This window comes from Jatropha curcas, chromosome 9 (genome assembly GCF_041381405.1).
Source record: "Jatropha curcas cultivar XTBG-Jc1 chromosome 9, XTBG_Jcur_1.0, whole genome shotgun sequence".
NCBI lineage: Eukaryota > Viridiplantae > Streptophyta > Magnoliopsida > Malpighiales > Euphorbiaceae > Jatropha > Jatropha curcas.
The window spans coordinates 952,811-967,600 of NC_143159.1; the positions used below are offsets into that span (position 1 = coordinate 952,811).

The following is a 14,790-nucleotide window of genomic DNA, read 5'->3' on the forward strand; positions in this document are numbered from 1 at the left end:
GGATTAATTGTTGAGGTAATTGAGCAAAGTAATGCATTAGATGCAAATACAAAGATTAAGTACATGAACATGTTTGATGCTCAAATAGATGTTATTCATTTTGCTTTGAGCTCTATGAAATTTGTTTATACCATTTTTGTGAGAGAGTGAGAAGGAAAGCAAATGAGTTGAAAATGAGGATATCTTAATTAGAGGATTTAGGATAGTGTGGTTATTCTATTAAAAATTAACAGAAAAATGTATGTTTTTTGGACGGAATGATCAAATAATATGACGGAAGTGAACATCAAAGATGTTATAAATATTTATATAAATGTCAGGGACTATTTAAATAATTATGGCAAACCTCAGGGACGAAATAATGAAAACTTATAAAGGATAATTTCATTTTTTTTTCTCAAAATTAACGGAAAAAGTGTGTTTTTTGGATGGAAGGATCAATTAATAAGACGGAAATAAATCTCAGAGATATTATAAATATTTGTATAAATGTCGGATATTACTTAAATAATTATTTATTAACACAATTTAAATAATTATTTATTAACACAAAAACAATCCATAAAAACAAGGAAAAAAAATTTTCCTTCAATGTCTTATGCCTTGCCTTATTTATTAACACAATTTTCCTTGAATTGTTTTCCACGAAAAATATTTTAATATTTTTTCTATTTTTACTTTACTTTTAAAATGTTTTTAATCTGAAGAGAACGAATCCCATTTAACATAGACTTAAGGGTTAGCTGTTGTCCTGAAAAACTCAATAAAAAAATCTAATGAAAAAAAAAAAAAAGAAAAAATTATCTTGTCTTAAAGAAAAGCTGAAAATTAATTGAAGTATTGAAAATTAAACCGTTCTTGATCTTAAACATGGGCTAAAAACAAAATGAATGATAAATTAATTGAAGTGGTTTAGAAAAAAAAAACAAATTAATTGAAGTGTTTAAAACGTGGCAACGTATGAAGTCGAACCAGTATGGTTTGGGTGAAGAAACCGATTCAAACCGGATAAAGGGGTTCGGTAGGGTAGTTTTGGAAGAATGGTGCCGTACTGTTATATAAGACAGAAGACGTCTCATCGAGCGGTTTAGGGCGTAAAAGAAGAAACGAAGCCGTAGAAGAGGGCTCTTTCTTGGCCGAGCAAACTTATCTTCAAATCTTCAAGTTGTATCTCTTACAGATCCACCCAAACTCTAGTTCCTTTTTTTTTTCTGTTCGATTATTCACTTTAAAGCTTCTTCATCTTCATAACTTTATCTGTTTGTTCTTTTAGCTTTTGTTTTAGCTTTTATGTCACTGGTTTTTGCTAATTTTTTTTTTGAAATTGATACTGTAGATGGATCGGTACCAGAGAGTGGAGAAGCCGAAAGCGGATACAGCAATCGACGAGAATGAGATTCGGATTACTAGTCAAGGAAGGATGCGCAGTTATATATCATATGCTATGAGTCTGCTTCAAGTATGTCCTCTCTTCTCTTCTCATTCATTTTTCTTTTCAGTTTTATGTTCTCTTTTTGGTTTTCTGTTCTGTTGTGATGACCTTTTTGTGCTCGTGAGTTATGTACTACTTTTGGTTTGTGGATACTGACATTTAGTTCAAATTCGGATTTGTACAGTGTAATTCTAAGTGTTCATGAAATTTTTTTAGAGCCAAAATTTGAATGTCTTCAGCTCTTAGAAGTCTGATAATGCTTTCATTCCTAAACTATAAAAATCTTCGGATGTGTTGAATTTTATTGTTGCTAACTATGTTTATTTGGATGATAATCAACTAATCCAACTTGCGCTATGCGCACATTCATAGACTGGTAGGTAGGAAACATTATTACTGTTTCGGGTTATTCATAGTTTAGTAGCTTTTGTTGCCTTGGACTTTTTGTCATATTGTTCTTTATGCATATTTTTGCAGGAAAAAGGGTCAAATGAAATAGTATTCAAAGCAATGGGAAGAGCCATCAACAAGACTGTGACTATAGTGGAGTTAATCAAGGTTTTCCCCTGTTACACTTAATAATAGTCCATGGCTTCTTATAATTCACTTATTAATGGTGATGCACTCTTCTCTAATCATGATGCAGAGAAGAATCGTTGGTCTCCATCAGATCACAGCAATTGGATCCACAGACATAACTGATACATGGGAACCCCTTGAGGAAGGCCTCCTTCCGTAAGAACAGTCTGGAAAAGAACATTTCAATGCTAATATTCTTCTGTCATCTTTTGTTGTTACAGTTCTGACATCAAGCCTTGTTTCTTTATCAACACAGTTTGGAGACTACAAGGCACGTGTCCATGATTACTATAACCCTCTCCAAGAAGGAACTGGATACATCTGCTGTTGGGTGAGTTTGTATAGTACAAATATAAAACAGCTTTCCTGTCCCTTAAATTCATTGATATTGTACTTCTTTTGAATGAATCATATCGGAGAAAATAATTACATGGCTCTGAATTCTCATATGTGATGTTGATTTTGTGTCTTTGTTGCAACATCAGATATTATAACAAGCAAACTGTGATTTCAAGCTCATGATGAGTTCTTCATTTGGTTATGGAGATCTTATGCTGCATTTTCTTCCTCGTTATAGACGACATGAAATGCTAATTTTATATTGTTTCTTAATTTTTTATATTTTGGTTTTTAATATGCATTGCACCTTTTTGCCAAACTTGGAGTCCTTTAATTATCAATGCAATTGCCTGTTTCCTTAAGATGAAACAGTCAACATGCTATACAATCTTAAAAGTTGAAAAGTGAGTGTCCAGCTTACTGTTGCTTAAATAAGGTATAGCCTTTTTGGATAATGTTTTCATAATATTATATTTTATATATATATATATATATATATGTATGTATAGGGCTTCCATGGATTGGAAGTTGGTTGACCAGGTTACACATTGTAAATTGTCATTTGATGACTTTGGTAGTGTATTCTTAGTTATGCATGGTTCCTTAAGATGTAATTACATTATTTTTTATGAAGTTCCTGTGTTAGCTAGATGATGCTTCGAACATAACAATACTGCCATTTGAATAGTCCAAATATCTGAGGTGCTATATTCAATTGAATCAGTTGTTAACTCCAAGTTCTGCCATCAATTGTGAACACTACCTTTTCAGGTACCAGCCGCCGTTACCTGCGGATCTGGTGAAGGGATTTGCAGAATTTGATTATGATGGAGGTGATGCTTGATTATTATCTATTGTCTTTCTCCATCACCAAAACTGCATTTTTTTTGAAGTAAATTTTGTGCTGCAGAGGGCTCACCAAATGGCCGTGGTAGAGGTCGGGGTGGTAGAGGAAGGGCAAAGGGTAGAGGTATGTTTAAATGGACTTTAATTGCCTACTTTTATTTTATATTTTGACTTGATATGTGTGTGGTTTGGTTGCTGCAAAACTAGCAATTAGATAATTCTGCTTTGCACCTGAACCTAGTTCTTTCTGTGTACTTTCTAATGTGCGTGCTTCTCTGATGATTTATTGAATGAATTTTTCTGCTTAATACTAATGGTTGTGTCAGAAATGCTATTATTGGGAGTTTGTATACTATTTTACATCTGTTGAAGAAACATTTCAATGGTAATTTGCATCCGAGTTGATAGAAACTGCACATGTGACATCATAATTACAGTCAGTATTCTTCCTTCAGGAAATGGATTTGTTCCCGAGTATGAAGATGGTGGTTGGGATCGCAACAGGGGCCCAGGTAGGGGCAGGGGTCGAGGAAGAGGACGTGGTTTCCGTGGCCGTGGGAGGGGAGGATACAATGGACCTCGTACTGATATGCAGCAAGATGGAGGCTATAATTATGATGCACCTGCACCAGGCCGAGGTATTTTTTTGTCTATCATTTTCTTTTCCTTTTTTCTTTTTTCTTTTTTATTTTTTATGACAGCTTCTAGTTCTCTGGAGTCTAGGCTTTTGTCCTTTCTTGTACAGCTCCTTCACCGTTCGGTGGTCCTTGAGTTGAAACTGTAATTCATTCTCTATTTGAGCCTAAGTTTACATTTTAATAAATTTTTGGTTCTATGTTTAATTATTGTTACTTTATTTTATTTGAACTCCAGCCAATCGTAGGATCTATTCAAATAAGAATCACAATGAGGCTTGCAACTGATGCATTTTTTGAAGCTTATCTTATTGATTTATACAGATTGGAACTATGCTTGTTGCTATCTTGTGTATTTAGAGTCTTGATGTGTGACTCATGCCTCTGTAAACACCTTTTTGCTGCTTATGCGGATGCATATATATAATTTGTTGAAAGTTGAACATGATCTGTAATGTTGTAGGTAGGGGCCGTGGGAGGGGGAATCGTGGGAGGGGCCGTGTATTTAGATCAAATGGACCGATCCAAGCAGCTGCATGAGAATGCTCAACTGGCTTCCCTCTGGATGGAGTATTGTTACTATGTTTGATGCTTCTCCAAAATATTTATCATATTTTAGGCTCCATTTATTTTCGGAAAATAATTTATTCTAGAAAATATTTTTCAAATTAAAAAATATTTTCCAAATAACTTATTTTTCGAATGTTTGTATGCGATATGGAAATTAGTTAGCAGTATAAAAAATTAATTTGGAAAGCTATGTTTAGAATTATAAAAAGTTGATTGTTAAATATGAGAAAATGATTTTTTTTTTTTTTTAAATGATGAATTATGGTACTTGCTGATTACTGGTAATGGACAGCGGTCATCAGGGACCGGCGTTGGTGACTGTTGACTGATAATGGTAATTACCAGTAATTGGTGGATCAGTAGATGTGTTTCAGTAAGCTTTTTTTAGACTAGTTATTATCATGATAAGTCTGGCAAATGTTTTCCTCCCTTGAGGAGAAATCATTTTCATTCAAGGTCTGTTAACTAATTTTCTTAAGCATTCTGAACATGTGAAAATCTGAGAAATATTTTTTAGGAAAATATTTTTCGAAAACATATGGAGCCTTCCTTTTTTATTTTTCTGCCTTTGTCCGAACTATAGTAGTTTTAACTTTAGGAGGTATTCATCTGTAACCCCGTAGACTAATCTTTGTAGTTTGAAACTGTTGCCTTGATTTTGTGTAGGTGTAGGTTGGTTCTTGAACAATTGTAACTGTTTTTTATATCTTTTGAGCAGTGCATTCTTTTATTTTTCTACTATTTTTCTGGTTGGGCTCATTTTGCCTTTTCTCTCCTTCAATCACTTATATTATTCTTGAAGATGCATAAACGTGAGTTTCAGGGACCGGACAATTGGTTGGGTCAGGGGCCCAATTCCATATTTGACTTGAGTTTGTATGGGCATATTCAAAACTGCAAAACAGGAAAAAATTTGTGAAATACTGCTACTGTTCAAGCCGCGAAAAGAGAAATGGATGTCAAAGCCTGTACAATGTTCGTCTAGTCTACTGAAATACTCCTCAGTAGAGTCGTTTGTTTTGCGGTTTCACCTAACAGGGCCCAATACAGTTATGAACTTACCTGTTTTTCTGGGACCACATCTCTCTCAATTTATGGAAGTTGCATCTGCTGCATGGTAAGAACTGAATTACCTGTGTGTCTACTAGGTGTAAGAGATAAGAGATAAGAGTTAAAAGGATTAAAACGAATTCCGAGAGATCCCAAATTTTTATATGTCCCATCATCTTCCATATGAATACAAAAATCTTTCTGATACAAAATTTAAAATATTAAAGACCATGGAGGAATCTGCTTCCGTGTTATTAGCTTCTCCATGTGGATGTTCAAATCAAAGTCATCTCTCTGGAAAATTCCATTAGACACAAAGATCCCAACTTTACCAAATGATCGGCTGTAATGTTAAATGATCTCTCCAAGCCTTTACAAGCTTTCAATTTCCAATTTCCCTTAATAATGAGACATAACGTCAGTTTGGCAGCTGCTATGATCTTCAAATCTAATTGTCTCACTGTGATTATACTGTAAATATGCTAACAAAATCAACGGTAAAAATTATTATTGTGAATTTATAATCAGATCAAAGCAGGAGAAAACGTAACAAGAACTCATCACCGTCAAATGTGAAAATAGGCCATGTGCTTCACAAACATAAATAATGCAATTGTATCAAATGGTTCAAAGCATTGCCATGTGATTGTGAAGTAGCATGACATGATCTAAAGCCTAATATTCAATAACCCAAAAAAAAAAAAAAAAAAAAAAGAGCAATAGGGGTTTGTGGGTTTTTGAAATTTTCACGGCTCTCTGTTGGGGAAGAGGAAGACCATGTGGACTATATGCAATGAGAACGTGGGAATAATTGAATGAGAGTCAGTATTTCTTCAGTCTTGCAGAGAAGATAATTCAATCAACAAATAAATAAATGTAAACAAAAACAAAAACATATAGTTTCATGTTACTCTTTTCTTGCAGAGCCCACATGTGATGTGAGGTTCTTGGATTAAGCAACTCTGTTCCCTTTATTTATAGATCCGCTTCTTTGCTTGAAAATCCCAATATATTGTAACTACATTTCCTATTCATCTTCTTCTTCGTCTGCTGCTGCTGCTATCAACAAAATGGCAAAACTACTCCTTGCACTTCAATTCTTTTGCTTTTTAGCTATCAATGTTAATGCTTTTACACCTTCTGGTTGGACCAAAGCCCATGCTACATTTTATGGAGGAAGTGATGCTTCAGGAACTATGGGTATTATGTTTTATAATTCTTGCTTTTTTTGGGTTTTTCGGTATTTTGAGAAAATTGACTAATAAGCTAATGTTTCTTTCATTTTTTTTGGCTTATAATGTACAGGAGGAGCTTGTGGATATGGCAATTTGTATTCAACTGGTTATGGAACTAGAACTGCTGCTTTAAGCACTGCTTTATTCAATGATGGAGCTTCATGTGGACAGTGCTATAAGATTATTTGTGATTATCAAACGGATCCCAGATGGTGTATTAAAGGCGCCTCTATAACGATTACTGCAACAAATTTTTGCCCTCCTAATTTTGCTCTTCCAAACAACAATGGAGGCTGGTGCAACCCTCCTCTTCAACATTTTGATATGGCTCAGCCTGCTTGGGAAAAGATCGGGATTTACAGAGGTGGAATTGTTCCTGTTTTATTCCAAAGGTAATAACTTTAATCAATACACTAATTCTTCTGGTGAAAAAAACTATTACTTTTAGTTAAAACTACTTTAATCTACTTTAATCTCGCAGGGTTCCATGCAAGAAACATGGCGGAGTTAGATTCACAATCAATGGAAGAGATTATTTTGAGCTTGTAATGATAAGTAATGTGGGAGGAGCTGGATCGATCCAATCTGTGTCGATCAAAGGGTCAAAAACAGGGTGGATGGCAATGTCAAGAAACTGGGGAGCTAACTGGCAATCTAATTCTTATCTAAATGGACAATCTTTGTCATTTAGAATAACAACCACTGATGGGGAGACCAGATTATTTACAGACATTGTTCCATCCAACTGGGGATTTGGGCAGACTTTCTCTAGCTCAGTTCAATTTTAAATTGAAAAAGAAAAAATAATTATTAGAGTTGAAGGGGTTTGATTTGGCTGAGGCGTGCTTATAATTTTACTAGAGCAGCCCGCTGTATAATTCTTTTCTTTCATCAATATATGAATCCATGACTATGGACTCTGCCCTTTCTTCCTTATACAACAAAATTATTTGTTGAGTTGCAATCTCTTCTGCAATAAGAAGCATAATGTAATTTGTAATATGAATCTTTGTCATGGCTATTTCATTGTGAGTCAATCTATTCAATTATATTCCTTCCATATGCCTTTTTTCTTGTTAGATTAGTGCATAAATTTTATTAGATTAATCCACCTGATTAATAGTAGAAGATTAGTAAAAAGAAATTAGAGACGATCTTTATCATTAGTGAAATTCCAAATAGCAATTAGAGATGATTTTTAAACTGTAATTTCAACGCAATCCCAACTGCCAATTGCCTCATTGTAAGTTCCCAGGCAAAATGGGGGTTTTGTGTTTCAGATGAGGTAAACAACTTCAAGTTTCAGTTTGAACCCAATAGAGGTCCAATAATATTGATGGGGTTGTAAAATAAAGAACAGGATTCTTGCCAATCAGGTTCCCATTTTTATTCTGGTGTTCCTTATGTTCTGCAATGTATGTGAAAAATGAAAGCTTGACCGATCTTAAATTATGCGAAAATAACTTTATTGGTTCAACCTCATCTACCAAACACATTCCCTTTTATAATATATAATATTCTCTTATTGCATACTTTGTTTACAAATTTTTAACCATTACAAGGCTTAATTAATAACTCATAGTTAGCAAAAGTGGCAGTTGCAAGAGCTATACTTAATACTTATGAAGCATATATATATATATATTTGACTTTGTCTTGTTATGGGCATATAAGCTTCAATACTACTCCACTACGATTGTTGATCACCAAATGTGCTAACTGCTAACTACCATATCCATCTCGCTAACAACTCCACTGCAAATTCTAATCCTAATCCATAATAATATGTTTTCTCCATAAATACCCATCTGTTTGCTTAATTACTTACTCACAGAAACTGAGGCTAATTTAAAATGGCGGTCTTACTGGCTCTTGCTCTTGCCCTTGTGGTTTTTCCGATTTCTTATTCTCCAGTATATGCACTGAGCTTGAACTACTATGACAATGTCTGCCCTCATCTGGAGTACACTGTTACTTCTGCTGTCAAAAAAGCTATGATCAATGACAAGACAGTTCCAGCTGCTTTGCTTCGAATGCATTTTCATGACTGTTTTATTAGAGTATAATTAATTATGCTTAACCCCTAATAATTATTTTTCTGAACATTATCATATAATTGATTGCTTAACTTTTTTTTTTTTCTTCTGAAACCATTTTCATTAAGGGATGTGATGGTTCTGTGCTTTTGGAGTCAAAGGGAAAGAATAAAGCAGAGAAAGATGGGCCCCCTAACATTTCAGTGCATGCTTTTTACGTTATTGACAATGCAAAGAAAGCAGTAGAAGCTATGTGTCCTGGTGTTGTCTCTTGTGCTGATATTTTGGCTCTAGCTGCAAGGGACGCTGTTGCTTTGGTTAGCAATTAAAAAATAAAATTAATTAGTTAATTACATTTTCTTGGATTAATGGCTAATTAGGCCTTAATTATGTGGCAGTCAGGAGGGCCCAGTTGGAATGTCCCTAAAGGAAGAAAAGATGGAAGAATTTCAAAGGCAAGTGACACTAGGCAATTGCCTGGTCCCACTTTCAACATTTCTCAATTACAACAAAGCTTTTCACAAAGAGGACTTTCCCTTGAAGATCTAGTTGCTCTCTCTGGTAATTTCTTAATAATTTTCTTGTTTCCTATACGTGTTTTTACGCTTGAACTGTAAGTTTCATATCATACTTTGTATTACGTAGGAGGTCACAGTCTTGGATTCTCCCACTGTTCTTCCTTCCAGAACAGAATCCACAACTTCAATAAGAGTATAAACATTGACCCGACGTTGAACCCATCATTTGCAACGAGTTTAAGGAATGTATGTCCGATGCACAACAAGGTTAAAAATGCAGGTGCTACATTGGATTCTTCAACAACTGTATTTGATAATGCTTACTATAAATTACTTGTCCAAGGCAAGAGTCTCTTCTCTTCTGATCAAGCTCTGCTAACTACTCCAAAAACCAAAGCTCTGGTTTCTAAGTTCGCCAACTCTCAGGAAGAGTTCGAAATGGCTTTCGTTAAGTCCATGATCAAGATGAGTAGTATTATTGGCTGTGGACAAGAGATTAGGCTAGACTGTAAGGTTGTTAATTAGGAGATGTTAATTTAAGGCTGTCGAAGTGGACAACCACAGAATTCGAATTTGAATTATTGTTTTTCTGTAATTGATTTAAGTGAAACATAAATTTTTTTATGGATTTTTTTTAATTATTACGTTGCTTTAAATTCACTTAATTGTAATAATAATTATTAAACATGTCAAATTTTGGTAAGATGGTGCTTATACGGAAAAAAAATATTATATTTTCATTTTTATTTGAATAATACATTAATCTTTTATTCTAATTTTTTCTGCGATAATTAAAATAATTTATAAAGATAAAAATTAAAAATAATTTCTCTTTTTAATTAATATTAAAATCAGATTAACTTCTATCAAAAAAGAATATCTATAAAATTGATAAAACTAATTAATTATGTAGCCGTTATTGTTATTGTGCTTTGGGCAAAATAATTCTAGTGGTTGTGAGCTTATTTATTTTTTGAGTTCAAACTCCAAAGCCCATAAGGTCCATATCATGAACCGGCCCAACCTTATTTGCAGTAACTGAACCGAACTTTCCAACTTCCTACATTGCCCTTGAGGGGTTAATAACAGAGCCGTCGGGAGACCGGTAGTCTGTCGAACTGAACTGGAACTGAAACCTTTGTAACTGCAACCAAATAACAGCCAAGTCCATCAACTTCTCTCTAAATTTCAATTCAATGAGCCATCAAAACCTCGACGAATCAAACATCCTCAAAACGACAATACAAGATAACACAATCCTGAAACAAGTTCGAGTTCCAGAAGTGGAAGCTATTGATGAGGACTTGCATAGACTCCTCGTACCTGATGTCTGCAATCTTCCTCTCGTTCCTCCCTCTGCAATCGAAACTAACTTCGTCTCGTATTTCGCTAAAGGTCCTTTCTCAATTTAATACTTTTCTCTGTTTTTTCTTGCTTAATGCTCGCGCTAACCTGTTCATGATGTTTTTTTTTTTTTTATGGATTTCAATCAGATTTTATGAAGGCAGGGCACGACCAGTATGTTTATCGCCATGCCAATGGGTATGTAAATTTTTGACCTTTTTTGTTTCTCTTACATACTGTGTTTCGCAGTTTCGGTGAATGTCGATTAATATGATGTCTATCTTTGTGATCGGAAGTTTATGTGTGATCGGTCTGGCTCCTACCCATATGGCTTTTAAGGATGAAGGAGGAATCAGCACCGTTGATTTTAATGTTGGAAAGTCTGATCGGAGTGGCATTAAGGTTACTGGGAAGCGCAAAAAGGTATTTGTTCCCTTCTTGTTTTGGAGCGACTATGGTTTTAGCTGATATGTTCTTTGGTGTTTGTGATGTTCTTATTTAGATTTTGAGATGCTTAAACATTCCAATTGAGATTGGAAAGGATTTGAGTTCTGTGTAAATAAAAAACACCATAGAACTTCCAAAGAATATCCAGATTTCTTTTTTGCACAAATATGTTTGACTCTAGCTGATTAATGTCTCTTATTTGTTCATTTAGCTGAGTTAATTGAAATTAGAGATAATCTTTTGCAGAATGCACAGCACTTCGAGTCTAACACAGCTCTTTGTAAAGTTTGCACAAAAGATTCTTCCTATATTGTCAGGTAGAGCTGTTTCTCAGCTTTCCTCTCCCCTCGCCCCAGGGCTACAATGTTGAGCTGAAGTTTGTTATTGACTTTCGCCAGGTGTTGTGTTAAGGGCTCACTATTGGAAGTGAATGATAAACTAATCAAACAGCCAGAACTGCTTAATTCTTCGGTAAGACCATTCCATGGATGCCAAATATGAAACAACATTTAAATTTAATTATAATTACTCTATGATGACATCTCTGGTGTATAACCATTTTGGTGGGGGTTTAATATCAAATCTATATAGGTTCTAATTTCTTGGTTATTTCAGGTTTTTGGAGTTTCCACTTGTGTTTTGGTGTAGTTTTTTCTCAGAAACATATTAGACAGGAGAGTTTGTCAGTTATAATTCCTTGAAGGAATAGAAAATTTTATCAGCATCTGAAATATTCTTATGGGACTGATTTGTTTATTTGTGAAGTAGTTGATTTCTGTTGCCATATGTGGTGTTCGTTATGCTTGTGTATGCATTGACAAAGATGTTCTATTGCAGGCAGATAGAGAAGGATACATAGCCATTATTATGCCAAAGCCAGCAGATTGGCTGAAGGTCAAGGCTTCATTACTAAGCCTTGAAGAATACAAGAAATTGAATGAATGTAGGTGAGCATCATGATACTTGAATCGGTTTCTTGGCCTCGGAGAAAACATGAAATACAGAAACATGCTGCCTGACAAAGGCATTTGCTGGGAATCTCAGCAAAAGCAAGGCAATTCAGATGCTCTCTCTACCCCATTTTTTAATGTTGTTGTGTTAAATTATTTATATCAATAATGATTTTGTATGGATAGAATAAGAACATTAATTGAGTAATTGGATAATGCTTTATAATGTAACTCTGAGCAAGAATGCTGAGCGAAAACAGGGAAATGCAGATCTCTCTACTGATGTTTTATGTACACATGAAACAGAACATGCAGGGATTCCACAGTTAATGAGTGTTAATTCTGTAAAACATTACTTTGGATAAGTTTATGATATTGCCATGTTTTGGCATCAATTGGAAACAAGACAAAAGAATAAATAAATGAATCACTAGTGACCAAGCGAAGTCGTCCCTGTCTGAAGACTAACAGGCAATTATTCTGCTTAAAAAGCAATTGGCATCTCCAACTTTGCCTTGTAAGCTGTCACGACCTTTAAGGATACTGTCATGATATGCACGAGAACTGTTGATGAGAGAAAAGAATCCATTATCAATTGCATTGATGTTTCGCAACCTTTATCTCTTGTAAAACGAGCCTTCTGGATCTGTTTATAGTATGAAAACAGAGATAGACGTGTTCTTCAAGTTCATCCAGCTGCTCTTGATAGCAAGAATCATGCATATAGAACTCTTTAACTACCTTCTTCAATAGTTCTGTATTTTTACTCCTAACACACATATCAGCAAGTGCCTTCTTATGTTCTAACTCATCATGTAAACTCATCACTAACCTACTCATAGTATCAAAATCATTAACCAATATATAAGTTCCTTTGGCTGCAAGATCAAGCTGTGCAGAGAGTTTTTCCAGCAAGCCTGTTTTAAGCCCTCCATTGATAAACTTGATTTTCTTTCTGAAAAAGTACAAAGAGCAACCCATAAGTCCCGGTGCTGCCACAATTCCAACAATACCATGTAGTGCTATTACTAGCAACGCAATTAAAAGTGCAGTATGCGAAATCAAAAGACAATATCCTCCAACTTTCTTGCAAATTCTCTTAACTTTCACTTTCCTTGTAATCTTTCTCTGCTCTGAAGTCAATTTATGAAGCAACCCCATGTTGTTATCATGAACATCCTGGAATTCTAACTGACTAACAAACGATAAGGGATTTCTAAGCAATGTATAAGCAGTTAGTTCTCTAAATATAACTCCATTTACTTTATCAGTATAATCTGCAGAATCTTGCATTCTGTTGCTTAATTTAATTACCCTTTCAATTCTCCGATAATTAACTCGAGTTTGATGAATACTTCGAAGCAGCAAATCGCAAAGATTACACGCTTCTAAGCTAGCTTCAAAATAGTCTATTAAAGAATGATGGAACTTGAACCTTTGTATCAGATCCGCTAAGGTCTGCTGTTTCTCTGGTTCAGAAAGATATTCTGAAAGATGAACATAAAAAGGAAGAGATGAAGAAGGAGAAAGTCCATCAATTCCATCAACATTTATTCTTTTTAGCTGGCCTTGAATTTTGCTCCACATTTCTACGTAAGATTTTGTCCTGAAAGCTTCCCTATACTCTTCATTCACGTTTAACTTGTTGCTTAAGCTGTTGCCAAGCTGATCTCGTGATCTCTCTAACAAAACAGAAACAACACAACAAAAAAGAAATTAGTGCAAAAAGAATTAGAAACTCCATTAGAAACTCCATTTTCTTGAAATGTGGATCTATGTTGGTAACTGGTTTAATGGGTTCTTAATCAAAGATTCTTAATTTCAGAAAGAGAAAGAATAAACAAAAAGAGTACCTGAACTAGAAAAGGAGAACTTGAACTTGGCCCACACAAGCTTTCTCATTGGAGTCATATCAATGAGGGAAGAAAATCTTTATATTAACGGAGGAAGAAAATCTTTATCTGTTGTTGAAAACTAGAAATAGATTGAATAAGAGAATCAAGGCATCTAAGTAGAGATATATAATATAAGGGAAAAAGAGAGACACGAAGTCGTCGAGTTGGCAGTTAGCACCGTCTCAAATTTAGTTTCGGTTAATGAAACAATAACTTTAATCACACGAAAGTGTGTTTATGTCTTTCACACGGTGTGGTTTATGTTACGTGTAATGCCCTGAGACAAAGCTTTTACAGCAAAAACAGTGTTAGCAACAAGGGGAGATTATCTTGTTTTGAAGTTGCTCATACGCAATTATTATTAATCCTAATAATCATTATTTTGTTTTCTTTTTATTTTATTTTCCTTTTCTACCGGAGTGAATTCTGACCAGACGTTATTTTATCATCTGATGCTTGCAAAAACTGGCAGTAAAAACTTCTCTCTCCTCTGATTATACACAAACTAATTACAAGTAAATAATAAAAAAATTATTTATGATTAAACAAAAATCTAAAAGCTTTCTGGGCCGCAAATTTGCCATAAAAATATCTAACAAAATAATATTGCTTCCACTCTTTGGCAATTGGCCCTCTTCCCTTATGGACAGAATTCAAAATAAGTTAATTAATGCATTTATATAATTAAAAGATGACCATGTACTTGTTTGTTTCCAAGTTCCAACTTCCAATTGCTTCTAGATTTTGCAAACTTTTCGCCACTTTCCCCATTCATACTCTGCTTATTCTCATGTCTTAAATTAAGATTGCATTAACCCAAGAATGTTGGAAACCGATTGAGCAAAAGATCTATATAATGCTTTTATGATTAGATGACTCTAGTTAAGATAAATTCAAAACTCTGATTAAATTTC

At 34.4% G+C, this 14,790-nt stretch overlaps 5 protein-coding genes across 6 annotated transcripts; 4 read left to right on the plus strand and 1 right to left on the minus strand.

The window, feature by feature from the left end:
- Positions 1 to 1,024: 1,024 nt before the first annotated feature.
- Positions 1,025 to 4,587, plus strand: LOC105635296 (Alba DNA/RNA-binding protein). Its single transcript, XM_012218342.4, has 9 exons — positions 1,025 to 1,164; positions 1,337 to 1,459; positions 1,910 to 1,990; positions 2,079 to 2,167; positions 2,268 to 2,342; positions 3,122 to 3,183; positions 3,261 to 3,320; positions 3,652 to 3,834; positions 4,295 to 4,587. The coding sequence occupies exons 2-9, from the start codon at positions 1,337 to 1,339 to the stop codon at positions 4,369 to 4,371; spliced, it is 750 nt and encodes a 249-aa protein (XP_012073732.1). The 5' UTR covers positions 1,025 to 1,164; the 3' UTR covers positions 4,372 to 4,587.
- A 1,789-nt stretch (positions 4,588 to 6,376) lies between these two features.
- EXPA11 (expansin 11) lies at positions 6,377 to 7,735 on the plus strand. Its single transcript, XM_012218343.4, has 3 exons — positions 6,377 to 6,651; positions 6,757 to 7,078; positions 7,168 to 7,735. Exons 1-3 carry the CDS (start codon positions 6,522 to 6,524, stop codon positions 7,472 to 7,474), a joined length of 759 nt encoding a protein of 252 aa, XP_012073733.1. The 5' UTR covers positions 6,377 to 6,521; the 3' UTR covers positions 7,475 to 7,735.
- A 799-nt stretch (positions 7,736 to 8,534) lies between these two features.
- On the plus strand, positions 8,535 to 9,834 carry PER64 (Peroxidase superfamily protein). Its single transcript, XM_012218344.4, has 4 exons — positions 8,535 to 8,746; positions 8,851 to 9,039; positions 9,121 to 9,283; positions 9,368 to 9,834. The coding sequence occupies exons 1-4, from the start codon at positions 8,540 to 8,542 to the stop codon at positions 9,763 to 9,765; spliced, it is 957 nt and encodes a 318-aa protein (XP_012073734.3). The 5' UTR covers positions 8,535 to 8,539; the 3' UTR covers positions 9,766 to 9,834.
- Positions 9,835 to 10,328: 494 nt separating this feature from the next.
- Positions 10,329 to 12,212, plus strand: LOC105635299 (Single hybrid motif superfamily protein). Its single transcript, XM_012218345.4, has 6 exons — positions 10,329 to 10,635; positions 10,734 to 10,782; positions 10,881 to 11,007; positions 11,278 to 11,348; positions 11,430 to 11,502; positions 11,869 to 12,212. The coding sequence occupies exons 1-6, from the start codon at positions 10,437 to 10,439 to the stop codon at positions 11,980 to 11,982; spliced, it is 633 nt and encodes a 210-aa protein (XP_012073735.1). The 5' UTR covers positions 10,329 to 10,436; the 3' UTR covers positions 11,983 to 12,212.
- Positions 12,213 to 12,228: 16 nt separating this feature from the next.
- On the minus strand, positions 12,229 to 14,769 carry LOC105635301 (transmembrane protein (DUF677)). 2 transcript variants are annotated; one of them, XM_089726181.1, is made up of 3 exons: positions 13,835 to 14,769; positions 13,417 to 13,663; positions 12,229 to 12,936 (listed from the first exon to the last, which is right to left on the minus strand). In XM_089726181.1, the coding sequence occupies exons 1-3, from the start codon at positions 13,890 to 13,892 to the stop codon at positions 12,573 to 12,575; spliced, it is 669 nt and encodes a 222-aa protein (XP_089582307.1). In that variant the 5' UTR covers positions 13,893 to 14,769; the 3' UTR covers positions 12,229 to 12,572. The 2 variants fall into 2 exon arrangements, with proteins under 2 accessions (XP_089582307.1, XP_012073737.1); XM_012218347.4 differs by having other exon boundaries at positions 12,229 to 13,663.
- Positions 14,770 to 14,790: the final 21 nt, after the last annotated feature.

Coding starts and splice junctions, on each gene's coding strand:
- LOC105635296 (XM_012218342.4), top strand. CDS start 1,337: ATGGATCGGTACCAGAGAGTGGAGAAGCCGAAAGCGGATACAGCAATC. Junction 3,321..3,651: donor AGGAAGGGCAAAGGGTAGAG/GTATGTTTAAAT, acceptor TTCTTCCTTCAG/GAAATGGATTTGTTCCCGAG. Junction 3,835..4,294: donor TGCACCTGCACCAGGCCGAG/GTATTTTTTTGT, acceptor GTAATGTTGTAG/GTAGGGGCCGTGGGAGGGGG.
- EXPA11 (XM_012218343.4), top strand. CDS start 6,522: ATGGCAAAACTACTCCTTGCACTTCAATTCTTTTGCTTTTTAGCTATC. Junction 6,652..6,756: donor TGATGCTTCAGGAACTATGG/GTATTATGTTTT, acceptor TATAATGTACAG/GAGGAGCTTGTGGATATGGC. Junction 7,079..7,167: donor GTTCCTGTTTTATTCCAAAG/GTAATAACTTTA, acceptor TTAATCTCGCAG/GGTTCCATGCAAGAAACATG.
- PER64 (XM_012218344.4), top strand. CDS start 8,540: ATGGCGGTCTTACTGGCTCTTGCTCTTGCCCTTGTGGTTTTTCCGATT. Junction 8,747..8,850: donor TTCATGACTGTTTTATTAGA/GTATAATTAATT, acceptor ATTTTCATTAAG/GGATGTGATGGTTCTGTGCT. Junction 9,040..9,120: donor CAAGGGACGCTGTTGCTTTG/GTTAGCAATTAA, acceptor ATTATGTGGCAG/TCAGGAGGGCCCAGTTGGAA.
- LOC105635299 (XM_012218345.4), top strand. CDS start 10,437: ATGAGCCATCAAAACCTCGACGAATCAAACATCCTCAAAACGACAATA. Junction 10,783..10,880: donor GTTTATCGCCATGCCAATGG/GTATGTAAATTT, acceptor TGTGATCGGAAG/TTTATGTGTGATCGGTCTGG. Junction 11,503..11,868: donor CAGAACTGCTTAATTCTTCG/GTAAGACCATTC, acceptor GTTCTATTGCAG/GCAGATAGAGAAGGATACAT.
- LOC105635301 (XM_012218347.4), bottom strand. CDS start 13,892: ATGACTCCAATGAGAAAGCTTGTGTGGGCCAAGTTCAAGTTCTCCTTT. Junction 13,664..13,834: donor GTTCTCCTTTTCTAGTTCAG/GTACTCTTTTTG, acceptor CTGTTTTGTTAG/AGAGATCACGAGATCAGCTT.